General features: G+C 37.0%; 1 protein-coding gene and 1 non-coding gene across 2 annotated transcripts; one reads left to right on the forward strand and one right to left on the reverse strand.

Moving 5' to 3' along the window:
* Nucleotides 1-3,295: 3,295 nt before the first annotated feature.
* TRNAG-GCC lies at nt 3,296-3,366 on the forward strand. Its single transcript has one exon. It is a non-coding gene; the product is annotated as a tRNA-Gly (tRNA).
* A 1,049-nt stretch (nt 3,367-4,415) lies between these two features.
* LOC110883834 (DEAD-box ATP-dependent RNA helicase 39) lies at nt 4,416-13,363 on the reverse strand. Its single transcript, XM_022131486.2, has 9 exons — nt 12,660-13,363; nt 10,982-11,077; nt 10,028-10,216; nt 8,890-9,030; nt 8,644-8,784; nt 7,081-7,223; nt 6,565-6,694; nt 6,433-6,481; nt 4,416-5,089 (listed from the first exon to the last, which is right to left on the reverse strand). Exons 1-9 carry the CDS (start codon nt 13,188-13,190, stop codon nt 4,575-4,577), a joined length of 1,935 nt encoding a protein of 644 aa, XP_021987178.1. The 5' UTR covers nt 13,191-13,363; the 3' UTR covers nt 4,416-4,574.
* Nucleotides 13,364-13,592: the final 229 nt, after the last annotated feature.

Raw genomic sequence — 13,592 nt, forward strand, 5'->3', positions numbered from 1 at the left:
TATTCCACACCTCGGATTTTCAAAGCATGATTAGCTGATTCAATTTAATTTAAGTAAAACACAAACGTAATTAAACACTTTACATAATTAAAATGTAAAATGATTAGGCCATGTGTAATAGGTTATAGACATTATCGGGGCATGAAGGAGCTTGATAACGCTCCTAACACCGTCTACCTAGGCGTTGCATGAAAAAAGGGATGTGCATTTCTAGTATAATGTCAAATGAGGGGCAAAGAAATTAGAAAATAATGATTAAAATGGCATTAAGGGACATTAACCGTTCCAATTTTTTTTTTTAAAGGGGCTTATGATGTTGATGTAATAAAAAATGTCCCGTAAAAAGAATTAACCATTACAGATGATTTTATAGAGATATGTCTATCCATAAAAGACTGTCGAACCTAAAAGGGGTTCATAGTTTAAACACAAAATACTCTATGTCCAAAACTTTTACAAATAAAAAAAAACTATAAAGAGCTAACACGCAAAAATATATTTCACATATAAAACGTTAAATATAAATTCACATATAAAACGTTAAATATAAAAAACTATAAACCGTATGCAGATAACATTTTATGGGCATCTATCCATATCTACCTTATGTCCATACCTATCTTGTGTTGGACACCTTACGAATTTGACTACTTAATTTGTAGATATCTACTAGCAAATGTAATTTCCATTCATGGGTGCTTATAAAAATCAGTGGTGGATTCAGAAATTTTTTTTATCGGATTTCTTTTGGTAAATTTTCATTAATTCTCACTACTTTATTAATAATCAGACAAAATTTCCACTATTTTTTCCAAACTGACCCAAAACACCCATGGATCCGCCACTGAAAATCTATATTCCAATTTGAACAATTTATGAACAAATAAACAACCACCATACAAAGAGAATATAATCAAAGTATGCATGATACTTTACTTGTAAAATACATTGTACAAAACATATGTTCATGTATCGTATATAGTTAAGGGAATCTTATAAAAAAAACACGCATCATAATCTTTCTTATACACCAAACGTCTTATGATCTAAATAAGCTTAGATCATAAAGTTATGTTAGACTTTATACAAAGTCATAATTATAATCTAAGATGGTGTTTGTTTTTTGGCCAGAAGCACTTCTGGCCACTTATGTCTGCGTCGCGCAGACGCGCGCAGACGTTTGAGTGCTGCAGCTTGTTTGTTTTCTCGCAGACCTTTCATTAAAAAAGGTCTGCGAGACCTCTTCTTGGCACAGACATTGACCCATGTCTTCTAAGGTCTGCTCACCTCTTCTCACCTTCTCCTCTTCTCCCTCCAGACACCACCTCCTCTGCCACCACCTCCACCTCCGCCGCCCACCTCCACTCCGCCACCACCTCCCACCCCTGCTCCGCCATCACCTCCACAAATCAACAGAATCAACGAACCAAACACCCTAAGTAACAGACAAAAAAGCTCGAACTGTCTGACCTGGAAATCATCAGCGGCAATAGACATCATCATCATCTCCATCATCGCCTAGCATCATCGGACAGCCCAAGAATACCGCCGCCGTGAGCAGCGGCGGCGACGGGGTTCCTTCGCCGTTTCTCTCTCCTCACTCGTTCCCCAGTGTCTGCTTATGTGTGCCGCCACCACCAAGAGTGGTGGTGGCCGGTTGTTTTCTTCGTCGGAGCTAAAAGAGACGAGATGGTGAGGGGTGTTGCAGGTGGGTGTCGCCGGAAAGAGGGCCATCGGTCGTCGGCCGGTTCATTCACAGGTGTGGGTTATCGAGAACCCAAGAAGGAGGGGAGGTTGTCGTCGGCTGGAACAATCGCCGTCGGCCGGTGTATCACCGGTCCGACATCGAGCAGGGAAAGGGGAGGGGTGTTTGTGAGCATCTGATTGTGAAAATGAGGCTCTGTGTTGTTTTGTTTGTATGTAATCGAGAGAGTGAGGATGATGAAGGGCAGAAAGAGAGATCGAGGGAGGAGAGAGAGATCAGTGTGTGTTGTGTGTGTGTGAGAAGGGATTTTGTAGAAGTAAAAAAAACAAACCCTCTTCTCCTTGCAGACTGCAAACATTTTGTCCACCTCTTCTTCTGCAGATGCCTGCAGATGTGGTCCGCAGACTGCAGACCTTTTCCCGCAGAAAAAACAAACAGCACCTAAATAACCTTAGTTGATCGATCTAGTATCATAATTACAATTATTCATTTGTTATAACTAAATAAATATGATTTACAAGTAAACTACAAAACAATTCCATACATATTTTCAAAACAAAGTGTAGTGTTTTTAATAGGAGCGCGAGATTGATCTAGTCTTTACATCTCCTTTATGATGTTTTTTTTTTTTTAATTTGGGAAATCAATTGGTTTTTAAAAAGGTTTTCTATATTCATTTTAATTCTTTAAAGAATAAACAAAATGGAAGTAAAAAACAAATAGGACAAGTGAAAAAAGGATTATATCTAAATATCATTTATAATAACTATTATAATAACAATAATTACAATACTTTACCAAAAGCAAATGGATATGAATAGTGTGGTTGGGCTAAAATGAGTCCTATCTATGCTAAAATAGCCTGTTTTTTTCTTTTTTATTTTGGAAAAAGGTGTGAAAAGTTGCTTTTTTTCGTTTTTTAAATATTTTTGTTCTAGCTCTCTATTTTGTTACGGTTGAGGTTTTTTTTTTGTACGTCAGTAATATTTGGTTTCACGTCTCTGTTTTGTTATATTTGCGGGGTTTTTTAATGTTTAACTTTTAGGTTGCAATTTTGTTAATATTACGTTTTTTTACAAGTATCATGACAAACCAAACTGATGTCGACCGAAATCCTCTCACGTCTGCACGGCAACTCGCATTTCGATACATCTAAGTTATTGTTAACACGCATGTGTTTTTTTGCCGGTTATCGACTTTTTCATGTATATATTTTATTTATTTTTGTGTATCTAATTCACCTTCGTGTATGTATTTTATTTTCTAAAAGGTGGGTTTTTTTTTTTTGTAAAATCCAAGACATTTATATTCTGAACATAAGAAAATAAGTAAAATTTGTTAGCATATTCATTGTAATTAATTCAATATTTTATTTCTTGATGAAATGAAGGAAGTTTATAATTAACTAATATGTTACATAGGATTATAAAACAATTGTTAAAATATTCATCCAAAATAATAAATGAAAAATGCTGTTAAAAATTACCTATTAGCTAACTTTTCAATTTATATTTATTAAACTAAATTAACAATATAAATTGATTCATAATATTGATACAAAGGTCTTCAAACATAACAAGCAAAACAGAAGCACCAGTGGTCTAGTGGTAGAATAGTACCCTGCCACGGTACAGACCCGGGTTCGATTCCCGGCTGGTGCACATTTTTTTCCTTTTTCCACTTGATTATGTCACACCCCTTCCCGAGTTATGGAGTCACTGCATAGATATAAAACTTTCCCCATTTCACCGATGTACTCGAAAATAAACGATAAAGATTTGAACACGCCGTTTTGTACGTTTAACTCGGGTACACAATACTCGTTCATCAGCGCGGATAAAACCGTGAACGGCGTTTTGTACGTTTAACTCGGGTACACAATACTCGTTCATCAGCGCGGATAAAACCGTGAACGGTGAACATGTTTCTGCAACGATCGTGATAGCAACAGTTCTAGCTACAATATGGTTCACTTTCGACTTTCAAATGTTCAACGACTCTAGTTACAATATCAGGGACACCGACTTTATTTGCAATCTCAACCGTTGCTTCAACAAGTTGTTATAGTTTCTTCGATCCAACGCCATTCTGCTGACCCAAAAATTTGCGAAAAACTCTGGAAGAATATTTCTTCGAATGCAATCGGCTTCAACACCTTCACTACTCACACTTTTTCACCACTTTCAACATGATTTTCTTCATCGGGAGATTGAAACTCGCGAATCAAAATAACCATAACTTTTTTTGTATAATAACTGGCGTTGTTAAAAGAATGATAAAACCGATTGCTCATTCAAAGTCACAGTAATAACCTTAAACGCACATCCAATTACTATGCAGTTAATATCGGTGATATATCGGTTATATCGGTCATATCGATCCCTTAGTAAAATATTGGTGTCAACTATCGGTCAAAATATCGGTACCGATATTATCGGCGATATTGATCGATATTTGACCGATATAACCGATATTTGACCGATATAACCGACTGAGTTATTGGTGTTAAATTGTTATATATATAAATTCTGCATTATATGAAATTACCGTTATCCCACCGATATCTCACCAAGATAACCTATATTTCAAATATCGGTCCTTTACCGATATCCGATATTTTACTGCATTAACTGCATAGCATCCAAACACACACAAATTGGTATAAGCAATTGCACAATCATAGAATATGCATGCGTGTTGGAAGTGATTATACGATAAACTGATAATGGATAGCCAAAGATATCCGGACACACGTCTCGTAAAGTGATAACTGAATATAACTAAAAGGGCAGTTTCAATTTCTATCAACTGAAATAACAGTTTTTTTTTTTACTTTTTTTATAAACTGTTTATCAACAATTCTTTTAATTTAACTAGCTCTAACTGAACCTGAAGCAGAGCTGCGCCCCCTAAACCCGACAACATTTAGCTTCAACGGTGATTTCACAACAGCAGTTTTTTGGCTGACCGTGCGAGTTGACCCGCCAATTTTCGCCAACGGTTTGGTAGAAACTTTACTTGTCGTTTTCTTGACTTTCGAAAAGTCAACTGCTTTATCGGATTTCGGTCCTGATGAGCTTCTTTTGGTTGGCGATTTGGAAAAGGCGACTACTTTACTAGACTTAGGCCCCGACGTGCTTCTTTTGGTGGATGATTTTGCAGCCGAAAGACTTTTGTTGTTTTTCTGATCGGACACTTTGACTTTGACTTTGACTTTGACCGGCAGCTTACCTTTTGCTTTATGGTCTTGAAGTTTTGGCCTGCCACCGTCTCCTTGAAAGTTGTTTACGGTTAGAGACTCTAAGCTTTCGTTTTTCCTCATCGCTTCCTCAACACGGTTTGCTAAAGTGAGATCCTTTTTCGTAATTAGACTCGTCACCTTTCCTGAAAAAAAATCGGAATGTGTAGTACATGTAGTTTAGAACTCAAATGTCTGAAACGCCCTTTTTCATAACAACAAAGTAGAAGAATCTTGTGGACAAAGAATGTGACAAAGGGCAAATAGGTCATTTTTAGCCAGAAAGTTTTAGTTTACCAAAAACGATAAAATTTCAGTTAGTGTTGAGACTCTCAAAACGAAAATTGTGGAAAGTTCTATAAGAACGAGTACATATTAGAAGATGTGCAGGTTGGATAATAAGGTTGGGTTGAAACGGGCCATATATATATATATATATATATATATATATATATATATATATATATATAGGGAGCCGCTAGAATGAGAACCACCCCGAGTTGTAAGAACCGCGAGAACCACACCATCCGGGTCGCCGTTTACCATGATTTTTTTTTACAACTAGATGTGTAAATTATAAACATATCCGTAAAAAAAAAATTTTAACCCCCCCCCCCCCCGAGGGGGTAGTTTTTTACACCACAAGTTTGGTGAAAAGAAAAAAGAAAAAAAATAAAAACACCAAACTTGTGGTGTAAAAAACTACCCCCTCGGGGGGGCGTTTAAATTTTTTTTTTACGGATGTGTTTATAATTTACACATCTAGTTGTAAAAAAATATCGTGGTAAACGGCGACCCGGATGGTGTGGTTCTCGCGGTTCTTACAACTCGGGGTGGTTCTCATTCTAGCAGCCCCCTATATATATATTGACCCCTTTTAAGATAGGGGAATTGGCTTGTAATAATCCCAACTAGACGTCATTGGCCATTACCAGTCCCACCGTTGAATATTCCCCGTGTCAGTCCCACCTTTCACTTATTTTTCCTCCACTGGTCCTCAGTTAAAAAATTTAAATAAGTTAAGTTTTTTTTCTGAATTACAAGCTGATGTTTTAGGGCTTTTGATCAGAACGAGGAGACGAGTCGAATGATGTAAAACTTACCTTGAAATTGTGCTCCAAACGATGAAAACGGTGCTTCAATTCGGGTGTTTAAACTTCCAATTAACAAAAATCAAGTCGCGTGGAGCACCGTTTCGAGGTAAGTTTTACATCAATAGACTCGTATCCACATTCTGATCAAAAGCCCTAATACGTAAGTTTGTAATTCGAAAAAAAAAACTTAACTCCGTTAAGTTTTTTTAACTGAGGACCGGTGGAGGAAAAATAGGCGAAAGGTGAGGTGGGACTATCAATGGCCAATGACGTCTAGTTGGGATTATTACAGGCGAATGACCCTTTAAGATACTATAGAAGTCAAATTGACCCATTCATAAATAAATATAGATTTAAAGTGGGGCATAAAAGAAAAGAAAAACGAGGAAATTTACCTTTTGCACCCATGCGGGCAGTTCTTCCAGTCCGATGAAGATAGTCAATCTAATATACAAATAAATGGCTATTATTAATTACAAAATTCTAAAAATAATTTATTTAAAGAACATCAAATGAAAAAAGCTTACAGAGTTTAACGGAAAATCAAACATAATAACATGATCAACATCCAAGTCCAAACCCCGAGCTGCGAGGTCAGTACAAACGAGAGTGGGGCAATCTCCATCATTACTTTTGAATTTTTTGAGGTTTTCAACCCTGTTTTATAATTAATACTATTGTTAGATACAGAATTTATAACAATGTGGATCATTATAGCAGTCTTAGATAGGATTAGGTTCAAGAGTGAACACTAGTGTAGCTTGCGAACTGAGTGAACTAATCCAGGCCATACACGTGTGTAGATCAATGGCCAGGATTTGATGTTGAAATACACTAGTGTATTTTACGATTTGATGATGAGATCTTGGCCATACACGTGTGTAGATCAATGGCCAGGATTTGTTCACTCAGTTCGCAAATACACTAGTGTTCACTATAAAACCCCACCCGTCTTAGATATGTATAAGTGCATAGTTAAATCCAATAGAATGATAAAGAGGTATTTTACGCATTTAACTAATAATCAGTTAAAATAATCAAACCTTTCAACTGCGGGCACCTCGCCGTGATAGTTAACAGTAGCCAGTTGGTTTTCACTAAGAAAATGGTCCACCGCACGGCTAGAATTCAACGTATTACAAAACACCATCACTCTGTTTCCCTTTGCTAAACTTGGCTCAAGAACCTACATAAACAACATCATTAAAAAAAATATGGAGACTAAATTCTATTATAATTTATAAAAAATAAAGAAAAACGTTTTTTTTTTTCCTTTTGCGAAAACAGAAAATTCTAAATCTAGATCGATGATCTTATAATACTTGTACATCATGCATTGAAAAACTTGTTCCTTTGCACATATGAAGTTAGATGCACATAGGGCTGCAAACGAACCAAACGAACACGAACAAGACCTTGTTCGTGTTCGTTTGTTAAAAAATATATGTGTTCGCGAAGCGTTCACGAATTATCGAACGAGATTTTATGTTCGTGTTTGTTTGTTAAGGAAATGAACTTGTTCGTGTTCGTTTGTGTTTGTTTGTTAATTCTAGGTAACGAACAAAAAACGAACGCTGATGAACACAAATGAGCATAAACTAATGTTCATGAACACAAATGGAAACAAACGAACACAAACAATCGTTTCATGAACATAATATATAGTACACTGACACTTATTAGATATTTAATTTGTCGGAATTTTGAAGTATTTAAATAGATATAAAACCTAAAAACACTAATGAACTATCGAACACAAACGGACACGTTACCGAACGTTCACGAACATAAACGAACGAACACGACCTCTGTTCATGTTTGTTCATTTAACTAAACGAACGAAATTTCTTGTTCGTGTTCGTTTGTTTTAATAAACGAACGAACACAAACGAGCTTCCCGCCGAACGGTTCACAAACTGTTTGCCGAACGTTTGGTTCGTTTGCAGCATGCACATATTGACTTCAAATGTCGACTTGTAATTACCCAATTTACAATTAGTATAAATTCTTCTACATTTTTAACACCAAATATTGCTCTATATATAATACTTGTGCTTTTAGACATGACAATCCATTTTCCGAAAAAAAAAAATAATCATAAACATGTTGATATAATATTAAAAAAATAAAAATAATTCATTTGACATTCATAGTCAAATTATGATACCGACAAGAGAATAAAGATACCATACAGAATTCAAAAGTCGATAAAAAACATCAAATGTTGTTAAACGGTTCAAAAGTCAAAGAAATCATTTAGGGGGGGGGGGGGGGGGGGGGGGGTAGTGCACGGTCCTCCCAACCGCCGGAGTGATCCCACTCCGGGAGCCGCTACCCGACCAAGCTAGCTCCGCGGTGAATTCCCCTTGCCGAGTTCTTATCCTGGGCGACATATGCCACTCCCAAGACTCGAACCCGGTACCTCTGGGAAGAGGTGGGTGTCGGTGGCCAACTGGGCTACCCTAGTTGATTAAGTCAAAGAAATCATTTAGCGCGTTTTATACAACTAATTACAATATCGGCGAGAGAGAAAATTTCAATTTTCCAAAATCAATGCAGAGAGGTTAAACATAAAAAATAGAAAAAAAAAAAAAAAAAAAAAGAACCTGTAGTAATGCTTCCAACTTGTTTTCTGAACCAGAAAGCTTTATAAAATCATGGCGCGCAGAAGCAACCTTTTTATGCAGAGTTGAAGTGCGAAGATGTTCAATACCTTGAAACTCCTCATCGACTAGCTTTTGTACGGCCTGCAAACAATTAATAATTTATCTATTATAATGTTAACTTTATTTCAAGTTATATTACGTTATATAACATTATGGTAAAGAAAATTAGATAGCAATTTAGCATACATTTGTCATTGTAGCAGACACCAAAACAGTTTGAAAATCTAGACCATCGGCTTTTTGTGCACGGTTTTTCAACGGGCCAAGAAACTTGCGAATATCTGGACCAAACCCTCGATCGAACATGGTGTCTGCCTCATCCAACACCTAATAACATGAGATATTTAATGAGTATTTGCTTAATTTAACAGCTTATCTACTTGCACTTTAAAAGATTACAAGATTACCCTTATGAGGAAATAAGTTGTATTTAATGAGCTAATTATCTGCTTCTGCTTACAATAATACGGATAAGATGCATAGTTATCGATAGCAAATAGCAGAAGATAGCGACAAGCTACCTATACGCTACAATGCTACATTGCGATAGCGATGAAATAACGGGCGCTATATCATGTTTAGCGATACACTAGAAGAGAATTTTAGAAATATTTTACATGTATATATTATCAAAAATCCTGTAAATGTGGAAGAAACATAGTTGTCGATGGCGAATAGCGACAAGGCACCTATAGGCTACGTAGCGAATAGCGACAAATAGCGACGGCTATTTTATAAATAGCGACTACACTAGAAAAAGAATTTTGAAAATTTTTATATGTATATTACATCAAAATACCCTTGTATATATGATATTTTACATGTATATTTAACAAAAACCTATAAATCCAGCTATTTTATAGCTATATCTAATTGATATTAACATCAAAAAAACCCCTAACTGTCGCTAAGCTCGCTATTCATCGCCATAACCTATATAGCGACACATAGTCGCATCGCCATATAGAGCGCTATAGCGACCGCTATAGCCGCTATCGACAACTATGGGGAGAAATACGCTTCTTTTTTCAATTCTGAAACAAAAAACCCTAAATACGCTTCTTTTTTCAATCCTGAAACAAAAAATCCTATATACGCTTCTTTTTTCTCAATCTCTATCTATATTAAATAAAAAAAGAAAGAAAGAAAGAAAAAATACGCTATTTAGGCGCTAAACATCATATAGCGGGATACTCCCGCTTCGCTACGCTATTCGCCATAGCGAGCGCTATGCTCGCTATTAACAACCATGATAAGATATAAAGACCCCCCTAACTATTTATATGTTTTGAAGCAAAAAAAAAGAAAAAAAATAGATGGTCACCAGATATTTGATATCACCATACACCAAGTTCCCCTCTTGGATATGTTGAAGAACCCTGCCAGGTGTCCCCACCACCATGTCAATGGGTGAATTCAGTGCATCCTCTTGGGGTCTTAGACGACCGCCACCACTAACCATGGTTGACCTAAACCGCGCATGGTGACTAATTGACTTTGCAACACCGAATACCTGCAATATACAAACCTCATATAAGTTAAAATGGCAATCACAAGATTTCTCAACAGGGTATACACTTTAGGGGCAATTACAAGTACTGAAATACATCATCCTAAAGTTAAATTACCGATATCCCACCGCAATAACCTATATCTCAAATATCGGCCCTTGATCGATATTTGATTTTGGACCGCATTAACAACATAGAAATATACAACAGTATGTGTTGAGATGATTCACAGCAATAACTTTATTTTCCTATTTGTTTATTCAGTTAAACAAGTTACAGGTAAATGATTGTATTTTATTCACTATGAAATCGTTTAATACGATATTTAGTGTTTTGAAAGCGTAAATATGTTCTGAGATTTAGAAGGATATATATATAATCTTGAACTTTTAGAAGAACATATGCATTAACTTCCCGCTTTTAAAAACACGTTCCTCTTCCTTTCAAAAAAAAAAAAAATCTCTTTTTTCCTTTAAGAAAAAAACAAACTATTTAGCAGGGTATGCACTACACACGCATATATTTCTTTTTTATTTTTTTAAACTGCAATATACCACAAAAAAAAAAAAAAAAAAAAAAAAAAAAAAAAATCCTAAAGACATGCATAATCTGAGGAGCAATGTTAACCTTAATAACAACATCCTCAAAACAAAAACAAAAAGTCGATATTTTCAAATGTACTGCCACGTCATCTGCCATGTCAGCATATTAGACCTGGTGTACAGATTACCTTTAAAGACATACATAAGTAAAGTATCACTGTTAACCTGTTCACATAATTCCCGTGTTGGGCAAAGGATAACAGCACGTGGACGCCTGGGCTTCATCACCATGCCATTCAATGCTTCGTCTTGCCTCAACAACTATACGGAGAGAAAAAACAAATAACAAGTGAGTGTATACATCTGTATCTTTTACCTTTTAAAGGATCCGAGGATACGATTCCAACCCAATTAAGTTGTATTTTATTGCTAATGGGTCAAACAGATAACGAGTGAGTGTATACATCTGTATTTCCTTGCTAAAGGATCCGAGAATTGTTATTAAATTTACCAAGTTTGACCCCTTATCATGTGAGACTGAAAAATCCGAATTAGAACATCAACTACGATAATACATTTTACGGCAAGATAGTTTTTAAAGCTACTTTTGATTCACGGATCTGTAAAAAAGTCACTTCTCGAGCAGTTGACATCAGATTCGACCAAATCATACTACTCCTAACCCGGCTGTTTGAACATCGCTATTTAGTTGTGTCAGGGGCGAAGTATAGTGGGTGCCCGGGGGTGCACCCGCCCACCCCAATGTTTCGGTTAGAAGTGTATAAGTTCCGATTTTTAGTCCGAAAATTTTAAAACTATATAGGATCGCCCCCGATTGTTTTTCCTAAATTGTATATCCTAAACATTTATAAACATTGTATATAAATGATGGGTAGTTTGGTAAATATACACTTTGTTTTATTTGGAACTATTATTATTTGACCCGACTTGAATCGAATAGCCAACCCGACCCGACACGAAACATAACGATAGGAAAAAAAAATTTGGGTCCCGTTTTGGTCAAGCTCCGCCACTGAGTTGTGTATAGTTATGTCAGCGAAGGTTAAAAAGAACCGAATTGAGCCTCGAGGCGTTTTCCCCTCGCCTCACGAGGCGAACCGAGGCGTAAGCCTGAGGCAGATTAAAAAAATAAATATAAAATTATATATCTTATAAAAATACAATAATTGACACAGAAAGTCTAAAACATCAAAAGCACGCATAACCCCATGAGGCGCCCCTGAGCCACACGTTTTCTTACCCCCTCGGCCCTAGAGGCATACGTACAAACATAACCCCATGTATTTTGATTCCTATATATCCACCCATGTGGTACTTCATTATACCATATAGATAAGATCCATCTGTATAGATATCACCATCTACGGCGTGCCTCATACACGTTTTCTTACCGCCTCAACAGTTTTTTTAAAACCATGATGTCAACATACATTTATCTAGGTGATCAATTAGTTTTCTATTTTAAGAAGTCGTCGCGTCGCCGCCGCCGTACTCAGTAAATCCCACCAATAGCAAAGCTAAGGTATGGTCTGAGGAGGGTATGTAGACAGCCTTACCTCTACCCGTAGGAATAGAGAGGCTGCTTCCAGTGAGACCCAGCTCGATAGTAGCTTTGCATCAAGCCTTGGACATAAGGCACATGACACTCAGCAACCGGGACAAAGGCCGATTAGTGCATGTATCCCCATGTCTTTCGGCTATCAACGCCACCACCTGATGCATGATTAACCGTCTGCCGCTTTTAACGTTATTTTCATGAAAATAGTCAAATAACTTTATAATTAGTGCAATTATCATCATCAACCCCCCCCCCCCCCCCCCCCCCCCCCGCGGGGCCACACATATATACATTAAAGCATGTTAGAATTTAAGCAAACCTAACCTGAACAAGAGGCAACAAGTAAGCAAGAGTCTTCCCAGAGCCAGTATGAGAGCCCAACACCACACTCTTCTCATCAAGCACTTGAGGTATCCCCAAACACTGAATCTCAGTAGGCACTGTAATCCCCATTTCCCCTAAAGCCCCTAACACCTCTTCACTCAACCCCAACTCATTAAACCCTAAAACCACCTTCTTCTTATTCTCAATCTCACCACCCTCACCCTCCAGTTGTTGCTTTTTTATTATGTTACTGTTGTTGCCTGCTGCTGAATAATCTTTCAGGTGTCTGATTCTGAGACGTTCGAGAAGAATTGAGTGTTTTGAAGATTCTAACGATGGTTCTTCGGTGACGGCGGTGGTGGTGAGGGGTCTAAAGTGTTGATACACCCTGAGGGGTGTAAACGGTTGATTAAGCCTATGAGGAGGGTGGAATTTGGGGGAAGTGATGAGAGAGACTGAGAAACGGGTGGTGGTGGGGGTGGTGGTTGAAGATGATAATGAGAGGGTTAGGATTCTTGTGGAGGTTGCCATTTCGCCGGAAAGGGTTGCAGAGTGGTGGTGGTAGTGAGTGGGTTTAATCCATAAACGGATAGCGTACGACAGTGGACCAAGGTTCGGTTTTTATTGTTCTGGGTTCATTCAAGACGGAAACTCACGTGGACCGGTTTTTATTGTTTTGGGTTCAATATACTACCTCTTGTGGCAGCGTTAACCTTAAAATAACACGAAATTATATCGTCTAAGGAAAACCTTTTATATTTTACCTGAATTATTTTCTTAAAGACTACGTAAAAATGTAAGAAAATAGTTTTTTTTAAGTTAAAGGATGGTACTTGAAGAAACACTGAACTAATTATGGGGATTAATCAGTTTGGTTTATGTTTCTACCATGATTGTTAATCTTCTTATGAATATTTGAGCTCCAACTTGAGG

The sequence above is a fragment of the Helianthus annuus genome, chromosome 10, assembly GCF_002127325.2.
Source record: "Helianthus annuus cultivar XRQ/B chromosome 10, HanXRQr2.0-SUNRISE, whole genome shotgun sequence".
NCBI lineage: Eukaryota > Viridiplantae > Streptophyta > Magnoliopsida > Asterales > Asteraceae > Helianthus > Helianthus annuus.